Source organism: Sander vitreus, chromosome 23, assembly GCF_031162955.1.
Source record: "Sander vitreus isolate 19-12246 chromosome 23, sanVit1, whole genome shotgun sequence".
NCBI classification, from domain to species: domain Eukaryota; kingdom Metazoa; phylum Chordata; class Actinopteri; order Perciformes; family Percidae; genus Sander; species Sander vitreus.
Genome location: NC_135877.1, coordinates 21979447 through 22005899, shown reverse-complemented (window position 1 = coordinate 22005899; position 26453 = coordinate 21979447). Strand labels below are relative to the sequence as shown.

General features: G+C 43.2%; 1 protein-coding gene across 3 annotated transcripts in view; it reads right to left on the bottom strand.

Annotated features, from left to right (window-relative positions):
* Positions 1-26453, bottom strand: part of grip1 (glutamate receptor interacting protein 1) — a 90792-nt gene that overhangs the window by 32242 nt on the left and 32097 nt on the right. For 2 of the 3 annotated variants that reach the window (XM_078281660.1, XM_078281662.1), the window contains exons 2-9: positions 9728-9808; positions 5998-6133; positions 4544-4689; positions 3114-3197; positions 2946-3021; positions 2670-2815; positions 1067-1214; positions 737-906 (exon numbers count right to left, since the gene is read on the bottom strand). In XM_078281660.1, the coding sequence (XP_078137786.1) occupies positions 737-906; positions 1067-1214; positions 2670-2815; positions 2946-3021; positions 3114-3197; positions 4544-4689; positions 5998-6133; positions 9728-9808 (987 nt within the window). Of the gene's footprint in view, positions 1-736; positions 907-1066; positions 1215-2669; positions 2816-2945; positions 3022-3113; positions 3198-4543; positions 4690-5997; positions 6134-9727; positions 9809-22140; positions 22240-26453 lie in introns of those variants that run through there. The other variant, XM_078281661.1, reaches the window with a different exon arrangement.

Below are 26453 nucleotides of genomic sequence, written 5' to 3'. Positions count from 1 at the left end.
TTACACTCTCTTATTCAAGTCTGTTTTTGTTACATTTTACAACTGAAGACATTCTTAATACAAGCAGATTCATAATGTCTGTTTACCATTTGTTCCCATTCTGCTGAGAAATGTATTTTATCATCATCCCTTCTGTTGGAATACGGACAGGACAGATTGCTGCCCTTATGCTGTTGGATAAACAGGCTTATGAGCTGAATCCTCTTCTACATATTGTTTGTATTTGTAATAAAGTTAATAGTTAATAAAGGAGATTTGAAGGCTCTGCCGGATAATCCGTTGGACAAAAACGCTGAAGCATGGAGTGTGTTACTGAATAATAAAGGAAAAGGAGCCCCACAAAAGATTGAAACTTATTATTATCGCTTCTAAATAATCACTCAGTAGAAGCACCTTCCATTTCATTTTAACATGAACTGTGGATCTGTGTTTATACCGTGCTGTGGTGCGTTCAAGCCCAGTTTAGCCTAGTGTGTGTTTATACCGTGCTGTGGTGCGTTCAGGGCCGGTTTGGCCTGCTGTGTGAGTGTTTATACCGTGCTGTGGTGCGTTCAGGGCCGGTTTGGCCTGCTGTGTGTTTATACCGTGCTGTGGTGCGTTCAGGGCCGGTTTGGCCTGCTGTGTGAGTGTTTATACCGTGCTGTGGTGCGTTCAGGCCCGGTTTGGCCTGGTGTGTGTTTATACCGTGCTGTGGTGTGTTCAGGCCCGGTTTGGCCTGCTGTGTGAGTGTTTATACCGTGCTGTGGTGCGTTCAGGGCCGGTCGGGCCTGGTGTTGTGGCAGGATCTCCATGCGGACGGTCTGACAGGAGGCAGAGAGCAGCTGAGTGGCCTCAGCCAGAGAACAAAACTCCATCGACTTCCCATCAACAGACAGAATGTGATCTCCTGCGTGAAGAGCACCACACCTACACACACACACACACACACACACACACACACACACACACACACACACACACACACACACACAGAACAGGAAGTGTGTTTTTGTGGTTCGTTAACGATACCAAAACATATCTACTCCACATCAGTGGCTCCCCGGTGAGGAGTCAGAGGCTCAGGTACCTGTCAGCTATGCTGGCTGGTTTGACCTTATCGATGACGATGACCTGCTTGCTGCAGAACATGGAGGTGGACAGAGCCACGCCCAGACTGGAGCCTGTCGCCTTGGCAACCTCCACCAGCAGCGGCCCCGACGCCGTGGCAACAGAATCTGACAGGGAAAACAACACAAACGCACAAAGACTTTATATGACGGGGCGGCCTCTAGCTCACCCAGTGAGAGCCTTCGCCCCGTGTTGGCTGAGTCCTTTGCAGCGGCGCGGGTTCGAATCCGACCTGCTGCCCTTTGCTTCGTGTCCTCCCCCACCTCTCTCCCCCTTTCATGTCTATCCACTGTCTCTACACAATAAAGGGAAAAGCCCCAAAATATGAGGTTCCACAGGGTTCAGCTGTGGGTCCTGTTATCAGTCCTTCCAGAAAACAGTTTTTTTGTGATTGTGGCGGGCAAAAATCCTTGATTATGCGTCACGTTTTCTTAAAAAACGTGACGCATAATCAATGCGGGATATTTATGCATATGCAATTGCATAATCGCGTTTTTCTGGAGGGACTGTGTTATATGTACTCTCTACATGCTTTAAACATAAAATCAGAGTGATTATTTGTAAGTAATGTTTATTAAGGATGCTGATTTAGATTCTAATGTTAGAACTCCTTTATTTTTTCTTGTAACAGTATTTTTACACCGTTTTATTGCTAATTTTTCTTCTCAGTACTTCTTTCACCACTAGTCGTAAGCAGCAATTCTTTGCGTCACATGAGTTGGGAATCACTGTTTTACAGTAGATTAATAATGTGCTTTTGTTCTTAAAGTGCCCATATTATGCTCATTTTCAGGTTCATAATTGTATTTAGAGGTTGTACCAGAATACGTTTACATGGTTTAATTTTCAAAAAACACCATATTTTTGTTGTACTGCACATTGCTGCAGCTCCTCTTTTCACCCTGTGTTCAGGTCTCTGTTTTAGCTACAGAGTGAGACCTCTCACTGCTGTTACCTAGTACCTAGGTAAGGACTACTAGCCAGTCAGAAGCAGAGTATGAGGGCGTGTCCTGACAGTACCTAGGTAAGGACTACTAGCCAGTCAGAAGCAGAGTATGAGGGCGTGCCATGCTAGCAGCTAGGCGAGCATTATAACGTGTGTTCCAAAGTGACCACGTTTGTCTCTGAAGTAAAGGCTGGACTACAACAGAGCTGTTTGGAGCAGTTTGTGAACAGTGTTTTCTGTTGGAGATGGTAAGTCCCTTTGGGGGGGACTTTGGGCTTTTTCACTTTGTAAACCTATAATGTGGACAAAAAAGATATATAACACAATAAAGGAAAGAGGAAAGGCATTAAGCATAATATGAGCACTTTAAGTAACATTTTAAAAGCTCCACATCCACCTCAGCATCCAATTCAATTTCAATTTTGTTTATAGTGTCAAATGATAACAGGACACAGGACAGAGTAGGTCTACACCACACTCTAATTTACAGAGAACCAACAAGTTCCCCTGTGAGTAATTGCACGTAGTGCGGCAGCGAGGAAAAACGTCCTTTTAACAGGCAGTAACCTCAAACAGGACCTGGCTCTGTCTTTTAAAACAGAGAGTTTAAACTGACCCATCACTGAGACGTCGTACTCGAGCAGCAGCGTGGCTTCCTGCCCGCACTGCTTCAGGATGCTCATGGCCTCCGATAGCGTGCTGCCATGGAGACGAATCCCGTCGATGCTAAGCAGTCTGTCTCCAGGCTTGACAGTTCCTTCTCTAAAGAGAGAGAGAGAGAGAGAGAGAGAGAGAGAGAGAGAGAAGGGACAGTTTTCAGTCTCTACAGAGGCTCCCGAGGGACAAAAAACCCCATACCCACAGACAGAGAGGGCAGAGGTGACGCACGCACCTGTCAGCCGGACCGCCTGGCCTGATGGTTGTTACCACGATCGGGCGGGACTTGTTCCTGTCTTCATGAGCCCCACCTGCAAACACACGTCATATATTTATTTACTTCTAACACACACACACACACACACACACACACACACACACACAGACACAGCACTCTACTCACCTCTGATGACGAAGCCGAAGCTGTTTCCATCTTTGTGAAGCGTGACTTCTACGTTCTTGAACATGACCCCTGACCCCTGCACCGCTGCAACACACCACAACGCCAACGCATCAACATCACCTCTGACCTCTGAATATACTCTTAAAGGAGACCCATTATGCCTCTCTGTCATATCTATAATGTTGCAAAGTCGGATGAGAAAAATAAAATGTTCTCTGAATGTTAAAGCACGTGAACTTGTTCTAATAGAAACCTAGTGAGAACCTGAAAACAGTATATAACAGGTCTCCTTTAATACGCTGCTGTTCTGCTCTGCTTATCTACCTCTATTACACCTCCTGGGGGCTTAGAGAAGGAGTCCTAAACAAACAACAAATTGAGCATTAGGTTGGCTACATAAACAACAATGGTATCAAATACTGGAATGCAGTGTTGATATACAGTGCTCAGCATAAATGAGGACACCCATGCTAAAGTTGACTAAAAAGAGGAATAACAAAATCATCTTTTGGAAATTTATCTTAATGCCTTAATTAAAAAAATAGGAAAAATCCAATTTTTAAGGACACCAATTATCTTTGTGAATGAATAATGTATCGTAAATAAATAAATGTTCTTCCTTAAAATACAGGGGGCATAAGTCAGTACACCCCTATGTTAAACTCCCATAGAGGCAGGCAGACTTTTATTTTGAAAGGTCAGTTATTTCATGGATCCAGGATACTATGATCCTGATAAAGGTCCCTTGGCCCCCCCATCATCACATACCCTTCACCATACCCCCCCATCATCACATACCCTTCACCATACCCCCCCATCATCACATACCCTTCACCATACCCCCACATCATCACATCCCCTTCACCATACCCCCCCATCATCACATACCCTTCACCATACCTAGAGATTGGCATGGGGTACTTTCCATAAAATCATCTCTCAATGCAAATCAAACCAGCTATTAGGCTAACTGAAATACAACCATGTCAATCTCTAGGTATGCATTGCATACCTAGAGATGCCCAATCAAGATCCACTGGTAAGAATGGCTTTCCATTGTTAATATGTACTTAAAAACAGTTCTGAAATGCAAAATAATGGAATTTTAATCATGTGATAAAACATGCGATTAATCGCGATTAACTACAGTAATTCAACGATTAATCGCGATTAAGAAAATGTAATCGTTTGACAGCCCTAATTATTTTCTTTTCTTGTTACTGTTGATTTTATTGTGCAAAATAAACAGTATTGTCTGTTATTGTTCATTGCTGTCATTGCTAATTCTGTGTGGTCTTTGTTGTGCATCTGTTTTTTTTAATCTTTTTACTATTTGTTCATGTAAGGAGTCCTTCTGTATGAACAAAGGCGCCCATAAATAAAAGGTATTATTATTATTATTACTACTACTACTATCTGGCAGTACTTACAGACAGGCGGTAGTTCGTACTCAACCTCCAGTACGACTCGCTCCCCGACGTTCTTCAGCAGACTGATGATCTCATCGTGTCTGAACTTGGACAGGTTGATGCCGTTAACGGCTCGGATGTAGTCGCCCACGTTCAGCTGGTCGCTCCTGCACAGGCAGCCAAAACATGATCAGCTCTCATCTCACTGTAATGAAGTTTGTGATGTGCAAGCAGGGCGACGCTTGACTTGTGTTGAGCTTGAAAACCCCACACACAGAATAACATATTTAGATCTAATGACTGCAGTTGGTCCCCAGGCACACACACACACACACACACAGACACACACACACACACACACACACACACACACACACACACACACACAGACACACACACACACACACACACACACACACAGACACACACACACACACACACACACACACACACAGACACACACACACACACACACACACACACACACACACACACACACACACACACACACACACACACACACACACACACACACACACACACACACACACACACACAGACACACACACACACACACACACAGACACACACACACACACACACACACACACACACACACACACAGACACACACACACACACACACACACACACACACACACACACACACAGACACACACACACACACAGACACACACACACTTTCCTTTACCACAGACAATGTAAATTCAGTGTTTTTATGTATTTTTTTGATATTTTTCAGGAAAAATCTGAAAAAATAAAAAGGAATAATTCCGTAAAATTACAGGTTTTTAAAACAATAAAAAAAAGTCATAATAATGATGCAAAAATGATCATTCCTTCCAATATCGTGAATCATATCATCAATATCATTTTCAAATAATCACAACTAGATTTCTAGATCGTTCAGCCCTCACCTAGAAATCTAGACGCAGCCTAGCGGCAGCAAATGTAATCTGCAGCCAGGGTCGTTTAGCAACTCGCCGTTGGCTTGCGAGCTGGAAAAACCAAACTCTGGTCAGGCCAATCACATTGTGTATAGAGTCGGTGGGCGGGGCTTAACATAATGACGGCAGAGTTGCGACTGTTCTGCTTGAATTCCCTGCTACTGGTTGATGGCTGCGGCTGCTGGTGAACAGCGGTCTCTGGAAGACTTGGAGTTCAGCTTTTCTTTGAGAAAAGAACAAAGAACGGCTCTGAAGTCATTCTTAAAAAAGGAAGATGTGTTCAGAGTTTTGCCGACCGGATACTGCAAAAGTGTAATCTATCAACTAGCGTTGCTCTGATTGGCTATGAGTGCAGAGGGAATTTGAAAGACAACCGTTTATCCCGCCCCTCAGATTGAGCCCTGCCAATGATGAGTTCCCAGACCCAACATCTGGATGTGGGTCTGGCTGGGTCAGCCCTAAATAAAACAGGAAAAAAAAACCCGTAAGATAAAGAAATGCTTACTACCTGGCAGCGATGCCTCCCTGTCGCAGGTTTGAAACCCGGGGCTTCCCATCTTTGTCGATGCCGCCTGAGACCGTCAGTCCGAGCGTCGTCCCCTCCTTCTTCATCAGCTCCACCACCGAGCAGCCCCGAAACTCGTCTACATCACACGAACAGAGACAGGTGGACGTTAACTCCCATGAAGCCCTTTCACTGCACTTCCAGTTTTAGTCATTCCGTCACTCCCTCTTTTCATCCCTTTAGTGTAGGTTTTCTCCCCTCGCGGCTCGGAGGAATAATAAAAAGAGAGGAGTGAAGTCATCCTCTCTTCTGTCGTCCATCTATATTTGATCAAACTGAAATATTAAACAGCGGGGAGAGATGGATTGAGAGAAGGGAGATATTTCAAAGCAGGCCTGGTACAATCTGATGTGAGCGGCCCTCAGGTGATAAAACAGAAAGCAGAATTTCATTAATATTTTGTATTTTAATATTAACCAGGCAGAGCCTCACTCTCTTTCATTCAGACAGGATTAACACCATCAATGTCTTCCTATCCTCCCTCGTCTTCTTCCTCTGAAGAGGCTTTACACAAGCGGCAGTGTCCTTGTGTAACTTGTAATTTTTTCTAAAACCAAATGTCAGCTCTGACTCACAGCCTGAAAAAGAAAAGCCCACAAACTCTTCTCCGCTGATCAAATGTTAGATGAACTAGTTTCTGCAGAGGCAGGAGGGGGCCGAACTTCTGCCATTCAACTTGACAACAAAGCTTCTCTCAGCGGAAAAGAGCTGCACGATTACTATCAACACGAAATAGCGTTTTCTTCTCAGCCTGCATAAGAAATGCGTCTGCAGCAAAGCATCCCGTCGTTCAGTACGTTTAAGTTCTACTACGACGGCTGTCAGTGGATGTTTTGCTTTTGTTTACACGGTTCTGAAACACCAAGGCTGGTCCTTAAGCTCTACAAGTTCCTCTTACTACGTAGATTTGCAGCTCTACTTCTTCCTCTTTCTGCCTCTGAGGCTCAACCAGTTCCACTAACTGGTTTTAAAGTGCCCATATTATGAAAAGAAATCCCCTTTTCTGGGATTTGGGGTGTTGTTTTGTGTCTCTGGTGCTTCCACACGCATAAAAACTTTGACAAAAAACCCATCCATGCTGTTCTGAGTGAGATACGGTTTCTGAATGTGTCCTACCTTCAGTCTCCGGGTGAGCTGGTCAACATCTGCACGGCTTTCTACGTCACTAGCCGAGACGAGGGGCCTAGGGGGCTAACCGTTAGCATGCTAGCTCGTTCTCAATGGCAAAACACTGCTACAACACACACAAATTCACCCTAATCTACAAAATAAATTATATAGAACTCCTTACATGTCCCTGTTCTGCAGGTATTCCACGTATGCCAGGTCTCCCGGCTAATCCTGCCTTGTACAGGCCAAAGTTGGAGAAACAGCTAGCTAGCTCATGTAATCCTTACCTAGCTACTGAGGATGTAGTCCTTACCTAGCTACTGAGCACGTAGTCCTTACCTAGCTACTACTGAGCATGTAGTCCTTACCTAGCTACTGAGCATGTAGTCCTTACCTAGCTACTGAGCATGTAGTCCTTACCTAGCTACTGAGCACGTAGTCCTTACCTAGCTACTACTGAGCGTGTAGTCCTTACCTAGCTACTGAGCATGTAGTCCTTACCTAGCTACTGAGCATGTAGTCCTTACCTAGCTACTGAGCATGTAGTCCTTACCTATCTACTGAGCATGTAGTCCTTACCTAGCTACTGAGCATGTGCGACTGCCAACAAAGATGTTCCAGCAGTGAGAGGTCTCACTCTGTAGCTAAAACAGAGACCTGAACACAGGGTGAAAAGAGGAGCTGCAGCAATGAGCAGTACAACAAAAATATGGTGTTTTTTGAAAATTAAACCATGTAAACCTATTCTGATATAACCTCTAAATACAATTATGAACCTGAAAATGAGCAGAATATGGCCACTTTAAAGCTTTTCCAGGTGCTCTGAATCTTGGCGTATAATTGGCCTGAGATTTATACTAGGGGTGCACCGATCCGATGTTAAGATTGGATATCGGCCCAATATTGACAAAATATGGGATCGGATAAATAACCAGACCCATGGGACGATCCAGTTCATTTATTTATTTTTTCTCCGTCGCAGCACATCCTACGTCATTCGGCAGCAGTGTGTCGCACGCTGGAAGAGTATTCACTATTTTGTTTCTACTGCTACATTTTATTTATTTTAATACATTTCTGTCTACTATCGCTGACATTGTTTCCACAACTGACCCAGGTCGCTGATGTAATGTTTACTTGTTGTCTCAGAAATATTGGGACACTTGTGACTATAGCAGTGTAGGGACGTAACGATTAGCGGTGTAACGGTAAACCACGATTAAAAATGTTGACGATAACAATTACTGTTTTCATTTAAAATATAATTATTATCACGGTGGAGAAACCGTGTGTTGGAATCATGGCGAAAGGAGGAGATGACAGCGCTCAGGACATTTATCAGCCCTCTAAGAGGACTAAGACTGAAGCATGGGCATATTTTGGTTATTATAAGAATGCCGAAGGACAGCTGATTGTAGTTATGTGCAGTCTGCAGAACGTGCAGGAAAAAGGTTGCCGCTAAAGGCGGCAATACGTCAATTCTCCTGACTCATCTCCGTTGAATATTTGTTTACATATTGTTCTTTATGTCTTAGCTTCAATGTTTGGATTTGTATGATTTAAACCTGCCCTACTGGAAATGTTCCTGACATATAAGCTGTTTACATGCTGAACCCTCGTTCCTTTGATGTTAAAAGTTGCACTTTTGATAAGGTTTGGCCTATATTTTTGTAATATAACAAACACTGTTACACTTTTTTAAAACTATTTCAGCTTGTGTAAGCCTATCAGTGCTTTCTGAACACACTTTTAAAAATACCGCGATAATACCAAAAACCGTGATCATTCTGGTCACTATAACCGTGAGGTTACATTTTCATACTGTTACATCACTACAGCAGTGTGACAGTTGTAAGTAGGACACCAGCTCCAGGTGGGAGGAGATAAACTGCGACTACAAGCATCTTCCTGCAGATCACACGGATGGAAAACACCAGCTAAATGTTTGTGTGTGTCCTATTTTCCTAGCTGTGTTCTTTATTGGTTATAGACTGAATGGCAGTTGATGTGAATTGTTTATTTCTGTTGTAATTTCCGGGCGTAATCGTTTAAAGACATAAAGTTAAATTGGACGCAGGAGTCTTCTACCCGGAAGTTATTCTCAACAAACATTGTGATTGGTAGCCTGGTTGACACCAGACCCTTCTCAGTTGTAACTGAGAGTGGGTCTGGGGAAGCTTCATTCACAGCCCATTTCCAAAGGGGCGTCACCAACGGACGCCGCTCAAATGCCTCTGGGCGCAATTGGATAGACCTTCAACCAATCAGAGTGATGAAGGAGATGACGTATGCAGAGCGACAGAAAAACATCTCAACCAGCGAGCATGTTGCAGCGTGTAAAGCCCGCCTCGACGGTTTTATTGGTGTGGAGGACGGACTTGCAGAGCAAATCTCAAATTTGCCCAAAGTTCGTCAGGGTTTTCCCAGGCTATGTGATTGGGTCCATTAGCTCTAAAAGCAGAGCAGAACCAACGGGAAAGAATGGATAGAACAGATTACAAAGAATATAATAAAGGTATAAATAATATAAGCATAAATGCATGATAAATGTTGTGTGTGTTACCTGGTATACTCTGCCTCCTGATGGCCAGCGCCCCATCTGGAGGTCTCGCCCCAGCAGAGTGTTTAGTGTACGGCCCCTCATCTGAAACACAAAAAAACCCATATTATTCCGGTTCTGGAGCTCAACCATTTCCTCTTACTGGTTCCAAACCTCTATCAGTTTCTCTAAAATGGTTCTGCAGCCCCACAGTTCATCTAAAAGGTTCTGTAGTACAACCAATTTCTCTTAACTGGTTCCTGTATGTAGCTCTGAAACTCACCACTTCCTCAAAGTGGTACCAAGCCTTTACCAGTTCTTTAACGGTCCAGTGTGTAACGTGTTTAGTTGTTCATTATCAAAATCTGTGTTGCCCGTTCACAAACGTGTCCTTTTTCATGAATATTTACCTCCACCATTAATTCCAAGGATTCCTTTTGGCTTGAAATGTTACATTTGCATTTGCATGAACTGGGGTAGACGCTCCATATTCATGCTCCATCTTGAGATACGTTAGCCGGTAAGAGACAGGTCCTTGTGTATGGAAAAAATCTTTGATCGTACCCAAAAACAATAAACTTAGGGAACTTAATGACCTGCGCCCTGTTGCCCTAACATCCACAGCAATGAAATGTTTTGAAAAAATAATCCTGAAACAGCTTTTTATGTGAGGTTACACCATCCTTAGACCCAAACCAATGTGCATATCGTGCAGACAGAGGGGTGGAAGATGCACTGCTGACCCTGACGAACAACATATATGAGCACCTTGAACAGGCAAAGAGTCTTGTCAAGATTGTGTTGATAGACTTCAGCAGTGCCTTCAACACAATCCAACCCCACCTGACGGTAAAGAACTGGTACATGTGTGTCTCATCGTTAAAAGCCATAAATACAGGGGCACCACAAGGGTGCGTTCTGTCCCCTATTCTATACACGTTATACACCAATAACTGCCAAGCAACCTCCTCAGACCACACTTATTTGAAATATGCTGATGACACAGCATTAGTGGGTTTTGTAAAGTCTACTATTGTATCCCTAGAGGGTTTTGAGAGGGAGTTGCAGGGTTTTACTAAATGGTGTACAGATAATTTCCTTGTGGTTAATGTGAAAAAAACAAAGGAGATGACCATAGATTTTAATAAAAAGGGAATTATAGTTCCACCTTCAAATATAAATGGTGTAGTGGTAGAGCGGGTTACAACATACACATATATGGGTGTTGAAATAAACTGACATTTAATGAATGTGCACAAAACAAGTCCAAAAAGTTACAGAAGAGGATGTTTTCTCTAAGGAAACTCAATCATTTTAGAATAGACAGCTGTATTCTTCAGATGTTTTACAAAGCTCTCTTGCAGAGTGGCCTTATTTGTGCCTTTGGTAACATGTATATTGAGGACCATAAGAAACTGCAACGAATAGTCAAAACAGCCAGTAAGATCATTGGAGTTGATCAGGTATCTGTAGCTCAACTGTACAATGACCTTAGCTTAAAAAAGACAGAACAAATTGTAAATGATTCAACCCATCCTCTTCACCAGAATCTTTTAAGAAGAAACAGGTCAAGCGGCAGACTCCTGCAAAGGAAAATCAGGACTACAAGGTACAGCAAGTCTTTTGTGCCTACAGCAATTAGACTGCACAACAATACACTTAAAAGCCTTGTCTGTCTTGTCCTTGTTTTCCTGTCTTTTAATGTCTTTGTATTTATGTTTTTAATGTTATGCAGTAGGCTGTATAACGATGGAGCGTGTAATGGTGACCATATGAATTTCCTACTTGTGGAAAATAACGTTAACCTTGACCTTGACATACAGGACATACTGCTCCGCCTTTCACGTTTTCTCTGTCACATGATGAACTAACAGCTGCTGCTAACGCTGCTAACAGGTATCGTAGCTTCCCGGCGCCCAGCAAGTTTGAAGAAGGAAACACGGAGGACCACACGTATTCAAAATCCAGATTTCAGGAACAGGAGTCTTCTTCTTCGCCCAGAAAAAGAAAAAGGATATTGAAAAGAGCAAGAGACCGGCTTTTTGAAGCGTGAAGGCTACCGTAGCTGTGATACGTACTTTGAACTGTGTGGTGCGAGAGAGTTGATTGCGATATATGATCTCTAGATGGGAGGAATTCCCACACATTGGACCTTTTAACTGGTTCTGAAGCTCTACTACCTTTAAATGGTCCCAGCCAGTTTCTCTAACATGTTTTGAAGCTATACCAGTTGCTCTTACTAGTTCCAGGCCTTTGCCAGTTCCTTCAACTGGCTCCAAACCTCAACCAGTTCTTTTTACTGGTTCTGAAAAGCACCACAACCTCCTCTAAGTGGTTCCAAAGATGTACCAGTTCCTCTAACTGGTCCTGTAGCTCTACTAGTGGCTCAAACTGGCTCCTAACCAGCCCTTTTGACTGGGTTTGAAGCTCCAACAGTTCTTGGCACTGGATTTGAACCTCTACCATCTTTTTGAAGCTTGACCAGTTACGTTGAATGCTTCTGAACTAGGGCTGCACAATTAATCGCAATTTTATCGAAATCGCAATGTGAACTAATGCAATATCCAAATCGCAAGGGGGCACAATATTGGTTGAGGCTAAAATAAAGTGTTGTGGTGCTGCAGAGACGTCCCGGCCTACAAATCCTATCCTACAGACTAAAGAAAGAATCTTTGTTTGATACAGATCCTGGCAAGAAATCACACTTGAGAATAATGATACAAAAACGATCATTCCCTCCAATATGGTGAATCATATCACAATCGCAATATCAGTCAAAATAATTGCAATTAGATATTTTCCTCACATCGTGCAGCCCTATTCTGAAGCTCTACCAGCTCATCTAACTGGTTTTGGACTTCTACCAGCTCATCTAACTGGTTTTGGAGGTTCTGTCAGTGCCTCTAACTGGTTTTGGACTTCTACCAGCTCATTTAACTGGTTTTGGAGGTTCTGTCAGTGCCTCTAACTGGTTTTGGACTTCTACCAGCTCATTTAACTGGTTTTGGAGGTTCTGTCAGTGCCTCAAACTGGTTTTTGGACTTCTACCAGCTCATCTAACTGGTTTTGGAGGTTCTGTCAGTGCCTCTAACTGGTTTTGGACTTCTACCAGCTCATTTAACTGGTTTTGGAGGTTCTGTCAGTGCCTCAAACTGGATTTGGACTTCTACCAGCTCATCTAACTGGTTTTGGACTTCTACCAGCTCATCTAACTGGTTTTGGACTTCTACCAGCTCATCTAACTGGTTTTGGAGGTTCTGTCAGTGCCTCTAACTGAATCAAAACCTCAACCAGTTCCTTTAACTGGTTCTGAAGCTCTAAGTATCAGAGTTTTAAAGCTATAGTGGGCAACTATTTTTTATTAATGAAGGCCCGTTCCGTTCAAGCCATTGCTAAATGAGTTAATACAAAGCTAATTAAGCCTATCAGATCAAAAAAAAACTCTCTCTGTATTTCTCAGTATAGCTATGTTTACAAAATGGTGTAGTCCGTCGACTTTCACACACAGCAGCTCGAGTGATGCGTTTTACGTCAGATACGAAGAGGACTGCTGCAACAGGTAAAGGCATGGCTGAAAACCCAAAGAAGCGCCCACGAAATCGTTCAGTCAGCGATTGTACTGCTAAGAAAAGACCTACACGTTCAGCAGAACTAAAATCCATAAAAGAAAGTGATCGACGGCAAAAACAAACAAGGATAAACATTGGTGTGGCTTTTTCCTATTTGGAGAGCGTTGAAAAAAGAAAAGGTACGAATGTATATCGCGCTCTTGAACGAGTTAATAATGAGTTCTGTAATGTTTTCGGAGTAGGAGCGGGATCACAGAAGGCTTGCGTCATGTGGATGTGCCGACAGTGTTGTTGTCATTACTTGGAATTCCTCACGGGGGAAACAGAAACTATGCACTATAGCTTTAAATGACCTCTGAGTCCACAGACAAACCTCATGGGTTAAAACATCTACTCTTGCGTCCCACAATGCATCGGTACTCACCATCATCATGAGACATCGCAGAGCTCCCACCACAAAAATACATCTCAGAGCTAAGATGCTATCTTGTTTAAAAAATACTGTAAACTACTGTAATCCCACTGGCCTCACTAGCCAGTCAGCTAGCACGTTAGCATCCTCCGCGTCAGATGATGCTACTCGTTAGCTTCTGACAAAGCTCTGAAAACAAACAGAAAGACTTCCACTGTCTGGTTTGCAGTCTAAAAGCTGCTGCTGCTCAGAGGTTTATAAAGTCAGCCTGTTCTCATGAATAAAGAAACGACTGCCAGAGAGGGGTGACCTCATCAGTGCAGCGACCAATCCCTGTGGAGAACACAGTGGTCTAGCTAAGTCAGGACCAATCTCAGCAGTCCGCCGGGAGACCCCCTGGTGATGTCCGGATTTTTTTTTCATCAAAGGAATGACAACTAATGAGGGCTCTCATCGTTGAGGACGAGTAATAACGTTAGCTTCGCTGTTTCACTGTTTTCAACATGTCAGTTTAACCTCGTCTGTTTGCTGTTGTTTGTGAAGGCTGCTCCCTAACTGGCTGGCTTTGCAGCAGTAGCGATAGTTTACAAATCCACAAGCTAACGTGGGCTAACATCGACTCTGCCATTTATCGTTTAGTCAGGGTTAGACACTAATAGAAGTGTCGCTATGGCAATGTGTATCGAAGGGGCAGAGATTCAGAAGGGAGGTTTAGCCTGGTCCTACCAGACTCTGGTCCATTAGCCTGGTCCTACCAGACTCTGGTCCATTAGCCTGGTCCTACCAGACTCTGGTCCATTAGCCTGGTCCTACCAGACTCTGGTCCATTAGCCTGGTCCTACCAGACTCTGGTACATTAGCCTGGTCCTACCAGACTCTGGTACATTAGCCTGGTCCTACCAGACTCTGGTACACTAGCCTGGTCCTACCAGACTCTGGTCCATTAGCCTGGTCCTACCAGACTCTGGTACATTAGCCTGGTCCTACCAGACTCTGGTCCATTAGCCTGGTCCTACCAGACTCTGGTACATTAGCCTGGTCCTACCAGACTCTGGTACACTAGCCTGGTCCTACCAGACTCTGGTCCATTAGCCTGGTCCTACCAGACTCTGGTACATTAGCCTGGTCCTACCAGACTCTGGTACATTAGCCTGGTCCTACCAGACTCTGGTACATTAGCCTGGTCCTACCAGACTCTGGTCCATTTCATTGGTCCAGAGAGTCTGGCCTCTCTCCATTGACAAGTGTTAACTTCCTTGAAGGCGGGTACTCTGTTTGAGTTTAAAACTATTGGATCTGTCCAGAGCCACTCTGGTAGCCTGGCTCCGCCCTCCTACGTACTGTCTGGTAGGACCAGGCTAACAAGAAGGGAGACGACAACAACTATCGGCTTAGCATCGCTAGCGTTAGCCTTAGCTAACGCCTTCACCACTAATGGAGCGAGCTGGAAAATCAAATTGTTCCCGAACCCCATGGGGAGGAGGGCCACAACATCATGGCCCCCAACACAACTCAGCAAAGATTGTTCTTGCCCGGGCTTTAACTTCTGGATATTCGGCAGCGTTGCCACAACGGACCGAATGGCTTCGCTCGCGTCATTACAGAACTCGCCGAAGGTTATCGAACCTCAACGTCATCGTTCTCAAACCCAGACGGAGTACTGAAGGAAAATGAAAATTGAGCGGAAGTACGTAGGAGGGCGGAGCCAGGCTAGGGGGAGTTGGCAATCTTCGCACAACATCGCTTACTGCACCTTTAAGTACAGTAAATATCAGATACTTTTACTCAAGTAATATTCTTAAAGGAGACTTAAACTACTACCAAAGTGATGTTCTGGTAACATACTTGTACTTTTACTCAAGTATTGCTTTCAAGTACTTTATACAAGAGTGGTGACCAATGTCATAATTCCGTTATACATACTGTCACACAACAACAGACATTGGATATTTAATTGATTAATCCATTAAGATCATTGAGAAAATAATCGACAATGAAAATGTTGATGCCCTAAATATACATGCGGTCAATCTGTGATTGTGTGACGGTGCAAACGTTTGAACGATGCAAACGTTTGAACGTGAAGAAGAATATGCCGTGTTCTTGTTTCGTTTCTTCTGTCGTCTCTGGTGTGTGAAGGCCGTTGCACGGCGAGTTTCTCTGAATCGGTTTCCTGTTTTATCTCGTCACAGTTCGTGTTTGTCCTATTTTCGGTCTTCTGTTTGGTTCCATTTCATGTCGCTCTGTTCTATTCTAATCTGCTCTAGATCTATTCTCCTCTGTTTGGTTCCAGCAGCTGAGCTTCAGAAACAATGACACACACACACACACACACACACACACACACACACACACACACACACACGCACACACACACACACACACACACACACACACACACACACACACACACACACACACACCATAGCTAACTGAAGATGAAAGCTGAGCCTCCTCCACATGTAGGACAGCAGCATCTCTCTTTTTTCAGTCTCCAGCTACAGTTCATACTGTATACACACATATCTAAAATACTATATCCTCTGTGGTTTGTTATATAATATAAAAAATATTCTAAGCTTGTTAACAGTTTTTTTCGATTGCTAAAACGACAGTGGGCACACCTGGTGTGCTAAACTCTAACTACAGTCTGCACAGCAGCAGTTCATGTGGACCAAACTCTTTTCTTTCACTTGTTTTTCATTGCTTGAACACAGTTTGAACAAAACTCTACAGACTTATCCCACGGCTTTAACCACAACCTGCACAACACTGTGGATCTACAGCGCTTTGTTCAAATGCTAACACACTGCTGTCAACACTGTTACAGTTTTATTTCCAAATGCTAAAACACAATTTTTGCAAACTAGGCTGGTTTTATCAAAATACTTCACACAATTCACAAAACCACACAGACACAAACTGCAAAATACCTCATATATCCTGCAAAATGAAGCACTGCAACCAAAACTACTGTACATATAGCATTATCAAAATCTAACTTTTGCACCAAATGGCACACACTTCATTCATATTACCACATTTTTGTGGTAATAATTGTTCTTCTGTTTTGTTCTGTTTCCTGTTTTATTTTGTAGTCTGTCTTGTCTCCCTTGTCTTGTCTAGTTTACTTCCTGTCTTTGTTTGTTTCCTGCCTTTTTTGATTGCTCTGCCCCATCCTGACCTGTTGTATCACCTGTCCCTTGTTCGTGTTCATTACCTGGTGTATTTAGTCCCTGTTCTGTCTTTGTCTCTTGTCGGATCATTGTATTTTGTTGCGTGCTGTTCTGTTGTGTCGAGTACTATCGTGTCGTGGTTTCTCTGGTCTGGTATGTTATGTTCGGTGTTCCTGTTTGTTCTGTGTTTCCTGTTTTTTGTATCCGCAGTATTGCTGGAGATATTTTTCCTGTTTCTTCAGGACACTTTTTGTTGTACCCATTGCCTAATTAAATCTTTGAACTCAAGCACTGCTCTGTCTTGACTGCATTTGGGTCCAAGCCTCGCCACACACTTGACAGATCGTGACATGCACAGAAATATTTGCAGATACACACACACACACGTGCTGTTTTTTATTTTTCACCAAACAAGTCAGTGAAACATATGCACAGCAGATATATTTACACTGGACTGAACAAAAATATGCTCACAAAAAAACGGTAAACTGAAAAAGAAAATGTGCAGAAAAAATAGAAAAAAAGAGGCATCATAGTGCTTACTGCCTGACTGAAGTGGTAACAATTAACCATTGAGGTGTTTGGTCAGTTGGCACATGTATTGGCCAATCAGCTCATGTAGTGTCATTTTAAACGGCAAACATGTGACTTCATGTCACCCCCCAACCGGCACCGTCAGACACCGCCTACCAAGAGTCTGGGTCTGCTGTCGCATTAGCCACTGCTAATGCTTGCTCTTGGGGGAATTACTGGAATTGTTGGGGCTTTGTAAATTACAGAGTGTGGTCTAGACCTACTCTATCTGTAAAGTGTCTCGAGATAACTCTTGTTATGATTTGATACTATAAATAAAATGTAATTGAATGTCTGATGGTCAAGTACCAGATAAAGATGAATGTGGAGCCCGAGTCCTAGATGTTTAAAAGAGAAAGCTCTTCCACAGCCGCGAGCTGAAATATGTTTTACTTGTATATTTCATACCCACTGAGGTTGAGTGTGCCACAGTAATGATCCATTTTTAATTATCCTACTTTCATACACGGGACGAACAAGTTTAAAAACCTCAAACACACAAATAATACTGAAGTAGAAAAGATTAAAAAACGGCTTACTTTCTCTGCCTCGGGGGCTTTCATTAAAACAGCATAAGAAATTAAAAATCAAATAAAAAAAATGAATAAATACATCCAATTTTGTTGAAATTAATTTGAAGGCAACCCACGAAGCCGATCTTAAAGTACTCCTCTTTTATTTCTGAGGGAAATGAACCCACTGTTAAAGAAAGCGTTGGCAATCCCAACTTGTTCTCCTCTGAACAGGATGATGCTCAGCTGCAGTGGTGGAAGTACATTTACTCAAATACTTTAGTACAATTTTGGGGGTACTTTTACTTTACTTGAGCATTTCCATTTGATGCTACTATACGCTTCTACTACTACTACTACTATTTTGTAGGAAAACTTATGCACACCCAATTCGTAAGATATCCCACGGCGTTAGGCGTTACGTGACGACCGGTCATGATAGTTATGTTTGGCCAAGAAAAGGTGACAGGGCACCGTAAGCTGCCGCTCGTTACAGCGACCTCTACAGTTAAGTTTAAAAGGTAAAGGTACTTTATTGTCACATACATACATACATACATACATGTGGCAAAATCCATTCTCTGCATTCAACCCATCCCTTAAGGGAGCAGTGGGCAGCCATTTACAGCACCCGGGGACCAACTCCAGATCTGAGCCAGTGCCTTGATCAAGAGCACTGACTGGAGAACCTAGTACATGCTTTTTTGATTAGAGATGCACCGATAGACCGGCCGGTGACGGGAACTGGGCGGTTTTCACGTGCTCGGCCATGACCGTCGACCGGCAGGTCATTCTGACATATGCCGATTTCATGCCGGTCAACGCTCCACTTAACTGACAACAGAAGTTATACGAGTTACAGTTCTCAAGGACGCACGCACACACGGACGCGACAGCACAGCCTCTTTTTCCTTTCTCTCAACTTTCCCGCCGTGTGTCGCGCGTCGTCGCGTGTGTCGCGCTGTCTATTCTCGCACATGTAGGAACCTCGTGGATTAACCTGCAACATGTCAGCTGTTTGGAGATTCTTCAGCGTGTGTGCAGAAGATAACAAGTTTGCAATATGCAACACCTGCAAGGAGGAAGTAGGGCGTGGAGGGACGACACCAAAAACCAAAATCACATTTTTTTTAGTTGGATATCGGACGTGAAAAGAAGGAAATGGTTCTAACGTTGCTCTTTAGATGTGTGTGAGTTTCCCCCACCAGGAGTCATTTATATAGTTCTGTTTTATAGTGATCCATCATCTGTTCAATACATGTTCTATTAAAGAAAAGATAGAAAATAAATATTTGTGTGTGCTGTGAAGTGGTTAGAAAAAATGAAGTGGGTTACAGTTAAGTGGGTTAGGGTTAGGCACCAAAAGGACTAGTTAAGATTATAAAGAAAGATCATTAAAATGAGCTCCAACTTTACCAGCTGCAACAATAAACACATTAACGCATCAATACTAATAATATACTATATATTGTTCTGCAGAATGAGTACTTTTACTTTTGGTACTTTGAGTATTTTGTTGTAAAATATTTTGTTTAAAGGTCCCATGGCATGAAGATTTCACTTTATGAGGTTTTTTAACATTAATGTGAGTTCCCCCAGCCTGCCTATGGTCCCCCAGTGGCTAGAAATGGTGATAGGTGTAAACCGAGCCCTGGGTATCCTGCTCTGCCTTTGAGAAAATGAAAGCTCAGATGGGCCGATCTGGAATCTTCCCTTTATGACGTCATAAGGGGAAAGGTTACCTCCCCTTTCTCTGCTTTGCCCACCCAGAGGATTTGGCCCCCCCATGAGAAAGAGAGAGAGACATCATGGCTTTCAAACAAGCAAAGTGGCAGTTGGTCAAGGCCACACCCCCCCCCCCCCCCCCCCCCTCTCTCCTCCTCAATAGCATTTAAAGCTACAGACACAGAAATGGTACATCCTAAGGAAAGCTCATTGTGGGACTGGCTCTAGTGGCTGTAATTCAGTAGGGGACCACTAAGGTCTATATAAAAGAGACTTCAGATACAGTATTAGGGGACCACTAAGGTCTATATAAAAGAGACTTCAGATACAGTATTAGGGGACCACTAAGGTCTATATAAAAGAGACTTCAGATACAGTATTAGGGGACCACTAAGGCCTATATAAAAGAGACTTCAGATACAGTATTAGGGGACCACTAAGGCCTATATAAAAGAGACTTCAGATGCAGTATTAGGGGACCACTAAGGCCTATATAAAAGAGACTTCAGATACAGTATTAGGGGACCACTAAGGTCTATATAAAAGAGACTTCAGATACAGTATTAGGGGGACCACTAAGGTCTATATAAAAGAGACTTCAGATACAGTATTAGAGGGACCACTAAGGTCTATATAAAAGAGACTTCAGATACAGTATTAGGGGACCACTAAGGTCTATATAAAAGAGACTTCAGATACAGTATTAGGGGACCACTAAGGTCTATATAAAAGAGACTTCAGATACAGTATTAGGGGACCACTAAGGCCTATATAAAAGAGACTTCAGATACAGCATTAGGGGGACCACTAAGGTCTATATAAAAGAGACTTCAGATACAGTATTAGGGGACCACTAAGGTCTATATAAAAGAGACTTCAGATACAGTATTAGGGGACCACTAAGGTCTATATAAAAGAGACTTCAGATACAGTATTAGTGGACCACTAAGGTCTATATAAAAGAGACTTCAGATACAGCATTAGGGGACCACTAAGGTCTATATAAAAGAGACTTCAGATACAGTATTAGGGGACCACTAAGGTCTATATAAAAGAGACTTCAGATACAGTATTAGGGGACCACTAAGGTCTATATAAAAGCATCCAAAAAGCAGCATGTCATAGGACCATTAACATTAAACAGATGAAATAGACTCCATTTAAATAAACAGTACTTTTAATCACAGTAAAACACACTACATTCAAAATCAACTGAAACGAAATAAAACTAGCAAACTATCAAAAGCCGTCTCGGTTCATCTTTCCACTGTTCCAACAATCACCACTCTGGTTTGGTTGAAATAAACCCTTAATTCACCCATTTACATGTGGAGATATGCTGCCTCTATACACGCTAAAAGTCCTGATTATTTACATGGAGCCTGGTGTAGTTTGGTGATGGGGATTTTGTTAAACTAAAAGGATCTTCCTCTTTAACTAAAAGGTCTATCTCTGTAGGGATCCTTTCCATAATGTTGTCAGACTCTTAGAATAATAATCTGAGTCTGTCAGCGGCAAAAACAGCACTTTTAGTGGCCGCTAACAGACGGTGAACATTTGTCCTGTAGGGTTACATTCCAGCCCGGTTTGCATCTGCTGGTTACAGCGTTCTCGCCCAACACTGGACCAATTTTAAAGATTTTTGTTCACATTAGTCACTTAGACATAGCATGGGGAAATAGAGTCCATGTTGAAAAGGACTGACAAATCTGAGTACTTCTTCAACAACAGGTAAAGGAGTAGCGGTACATCGTGGTACCACTACTATTACTTTAAGAATCTGAATACTTTGTCCAGCGTTCAGTATTTCAACAGGAGAAAAAAACAAACACCTGAAGCTTCAAACTGCTTCAGACTTTCAGAGAAAAAACACAGAAACGTGAACAACACACTGATTCTCTCTCCGTATGTCTGCCCTCCTTTTTTCCCTCTGTTCTCTCCCCTGGTAATACACGCCACGAATATTACATTCATGAAAATAAGATGCAATCCCTCTCTCTCTCTCTCTCTCTCTCTCTCCTGCACACACTCACTCTGAAGGTCTCTCGTACTAAAGCAACCTGCAGCGGTTGACTGAATGAATCCATCAGGAGATCATTTTCCACGCCACACACAGTTAAACACACACATACATGCTTACACACACACACACACACACACACACACACACACACACACACACACAGCTGGCGTTAGTCGTAAACAACCAGCTCTCTCTCTCTCTCTTTTCAATGTCAGCAGTTCACACCAAATGCCGCTCGACCGTCACACCGACACAACACACACATGTATGTTACACATACAAACATGCTTAGCGCTCCATCATTCACACACACACACACACACACACACACACACACACACACACACACACACACACACACACTCTCACTCACTCTCTCTCTCTCTCTCTCTCTCTCTCTCTCTCTCTCTCTCTCTCTCTCTAAGCATTTTCTCTATATCTCTCTACCTTTGTTCACCCTGCGCAGGATCTGGCAGCGACATTTAAACGACACGGCGATCATGGTGAAGCCGAGCCGAGCGTCGCCTCCCCCCCCAGCGCCATGCAGATGCAGCCGCCACAAACTACACCTCCTCTTACTCCTCCTCCTCCTTCCTTCCTTCCTTCCTTCCTTCCTTCCTCCTCCTCCTCCTCTGTGAGCTACCGTGTGACGAACAACCTCCTCAAACAGAAACCATCATGGAGACGCTTCCTGAGGCTCGGCTAACGAGAGAGAGGGAGAGAGAGAGAGAGAGAGAGAGAGAGAGGGGGAGAGAGAGAGAGGGGGAGGGAGAGAGAGAGAGAGAGAGAGAGAGAGAGAGAGGGAGAGAGACAGAGAGAGAGTGCTGCAGATGTGAAGCTCCTCCATAAAAATGAGGCAGCAGAGGAGGAGGGGGGAGGCAGAGTCTGCGCAGATGGGAGGATGAAGAGGATGAGGAGGAGGGGGGGATGATGGAGATGGAGGGAGAGGGGGAGGAGGGAGGCTGCTGCATCCGTCTGCTGGTTTCTAATGTGTTTCTGTGCAGCTGGATGGATGGAGGGATGAAGGAAAGAAAATGGAGACAAAATGGGAGGATGATGCAATGAATATAGAGATAAAAGAATGAATTTAAGGAAGAAATGGTGGTAAATTAAGGAGGAGAGGAATGATTCAGGGATGAAAAGAAGAAAAAGAAGGGACGAAAGAAATCTGAAAAGGAATAAGGAAGAAAGGAAGGAAGGAGGTAACGAAGGAATGAAAAGAGGAATGAGCAAAGGAAGTTAAGGAAAGATGAAAGGATGGAGCGAAGGTGTAAATTAAAGGAAGGAAGAAAGGAAGGAAGGAAATAAAGGAAGGAGTACAAAAAGGAAGAAAGAAGGAACAAATAAATAACGGAAGGATAGAAGGAAGGAAGAAAGGATGGAGGGGAAATGAAGGAAGGCAGAAAGCAAAGGAAGGAAAGAAGCGAAAGAAAATTAAAGAAAGGGAGAAAGGAAGCAAAGGAATATGTAGCATGACACGGATTCCTTAGACCGTCTAGTTTCATTTGATACCAGTATCTTCTGTCTGGCTTCAAAACGGAGCCTCTTAAAAGATTGATCTTGTGTACTAATATTTGCTTTTTTCCTGAACCAATAAGAAAACTGCCATTTTGTCCTCTGTGCTGTCATTGGCTGAGAGTGGAGGAGGTGGGCGTGTCCTTGTCCAGCAGGTAGTGAAGTGGACATGTGGGTCAGTATCCCAGCAGCAGATTACACCGGATTAGTGTATATGTGTGTGTGTGTGTGTGTGTGTGTGTGTGTGTGTGTGTGTGTGTGTGTGTGTATTAAAGGTATTTACATTAATATTACCATAACTGCAGAAAAATGCAGGTCAACATGCTGCGTATTAAACTATTAAACACACACGGTATCTCTCTCTCTGTCTGTCTGTCTGTCAGTGTCTCTCGACCTCTCCTCACTGTAAAACACAGTGACATGATAAAATGTGTCATTGTGTAACTGAGGTTTGGTTCTGAGGGGTTCTGGTTCGGTGCTGCCCCCATGCTGTTCACACTCTGAGCCTATCCCGCCCCCTGCTGGAGACAACGTGACAGCACAGCAGGAAAACATGGCCGTATACTCACTACGTTCTGTACTGTATTTTTATGTAGGTGTCCTGCTGAACCTCTGTTGAAGTGTGTGCTGATATTACTACTTCTACTACTACTACTTCTATTACCACTACTACTACTTCTATTACCACTACTACTACTTCTATTACCACTACTACTACTTCTATTACCACTACTACTACTTCTACTACTTCAGCTAATGCTACAAAAACTGATATTACTTTAAAACTAAAACATCTTATCAGCTGATAAAAGGATGGAGCCAAGGTGTAAAGGAAGGAAGGAAAAAGTAAGGAAGGAAAGCTATAAGGATGAAGATGTATAGGAAGGAAGGAAGGAAGGATGGAAGGAAAGAAAGAAAGAAAGAAAGAAATAAGGAAAAAAGGAAAGAATGAAAGATATAAGGATGAAGATGTATAGGAAGGAAGGTAAGGAAGGAAGGAAGGAAGGAAGAAGAAAGGAAAGATATAAGAAGGAAGGAAAAAAAGAAAGACAAAAAAAAGAAGGAAGGAAGAGTGGAAGGAAAGAAAGAAAGAAGGAAGGAAAGAAAGACAAAAGAAAGCAGGAAAGAAGGAAGGACAGAAAGAAAGAAAGAAAGAAAGAAGGAAGACAGAAGGAAAGAAAGAAGGAAGGAAAGAAAGAAAGAAAGAAAGAAGGAAGACAGAAGGAAAGAAAGAAGGAAGGAAAGAATGAAACAAGGAAGGAAAGAAAGAAAGAAAGGAAGGAAGAAAGAAAGAAAAAGGAAGAAAGAAAGAAAGAAAGAAAGAAAGAAAGAAAGGAAGGAAGAAAGAAAGGAAGGAAGGAAGGAAGGAAGGAAGGAAGGAAGAAAGAAAGGAAGGAAGGAAGCAAGGAAAGAAACAAGGAAGGAAAGAAAGAAAGAAAGAAAGAAAGAAAGAAAGAAAGAAAGAAAGGAAGAAAGAAAGAAAGGAAGGAAGGAAGGAAGGATGGAAGACAGGAAGGAAGGAAGGAAGGAAGGAAGGATGGAAGACAGGAAGGATGGAAGACAGGAAGGAAGGAAGGAAGAAAGAAAGAAAGAAAGAAAGGAAGGAAGGAAGAAAGAAAGGAAGGAAGGAAGAAAGGAAGGAAGGAAGGAAGGAAGGAAGAAAGGAAGAAAGGAAGGAAGGAAGCAAGGAAAGAAACAAGGAAGGAAAGAAAGAAAGAAAGAAAGAAAGAAAGAAAGAAAGAAAGAAAGGAAGGAAGGAAGGAAGGAAGGAAGGAAGGAAGGAAGGAAGGAAGGAAGGATGGAAGACAGGAAGGAAGGAAGGAAGGAAGGAAGGAAGGAAGGAAGGAAGGAAGGAAGGAAGGAAGGAAGGATGCAAGACAGGAAGGAAGGAAGGAAGGAAGGAAGGAAGGAAGGAAGGAAGGACTGATACTACTTCTAACCGGTAATTTCCGCGAGATCTCACGAGATCAGGTAGAATAGAACCACAAAACCAACACCAGTTAGTTTCCCTCCAGAGGAGCAGAGGGAACAGCTCAGAGCTGAAACAGCTAGCTGTTCCTCCAGAGGAGCAGAGGGAACAGCTCAGAGCTGTTCCCTCCAGAGGAGCAGAGGGAACAGCTCAGAGCTGTTCCCTCTGCTCCTCTGGAGGGAACAGCTCAGAGCTGTTTTCAAGGTGTAGTTCAGGGAGATATGATCCGCCGCGAGCACGCTGGATTTTCCTTTGAAAATTAACCACATTTTTATTTAGTTTCTGTGCTTTATTTTATTTTAAAAAAAATTCTGTGCTTTATTTTGTTTCTGTGCTTCTGTTCCTGTCCCGCACTATCTGCCGTGTGCTGAATTGCTGCGGATCTCTCCGGCGTCCGTCAAAAATAGAAGCTCTGCGTATCTGCCGAGTTGCTGCTTCCTCTGCGGAGTGCAGACTGCTCTGCTCTCGCGAGTCACGTGACCACATCGCAGCCTTTGCGATTAGGAAACCGCGTTTTAACATATCGCGATATTATTGCATATGTGATTAATCATTCAGCCCTAAACGTAACCTTAGAATAAAAGGGGCCTTTATTTTATTTTTAGGCCTTTATTTTACAGGACAGCTGAAGACATGAAGGGGGAGAGAGAGGACTAAACCTGTATATATGTGCACCCGCTCTACCAACTGAGCTATCTGGGCGCCATTGTGCATCACTTTAAACTACATTATGCTGCGTCTGCTATTGATTGAACAGCTATGAATGAAGCTCATCGCCTTTTTATTACTACGAGTTAACATAGTGTACACGTCCCCTGTGACATACGCACAACGACAGAAAACATTCCTCAAAGCTTGTTGCACATCGTTTCACACTGAGGGAACATGTTGTTCAACCCAGAAACCGTATCAAAACGGTGCACACAGGTTTGAGATTGAACGTGCCCCAGGTTTTGAACTCACCTGGTGTGATGTCACTTCCTGTCTGAGCCAGGTCTGAACCCAGAGCTAGACCGACACTGAACTCAGAACATCACAGATTCAAAGTCCAAAACCACCAACTCACTCAGTGCCAACGGCCAGCTAGAACCAGATAAACTAGAACCAGCCCAAACCAGCTGGAACCAGAGAAACTAGAACCAGCCCAAACCAGCTAGAACCAGAGAAACTAGAACCAGCCCAAACCAGCTAGAACCAGAGAAACTAGAACCAGCCCAAACCAGCTAGAACCAGAGAAACTAGAACCAGCCCAAACCAGCTAGAAACCAGAGAAACT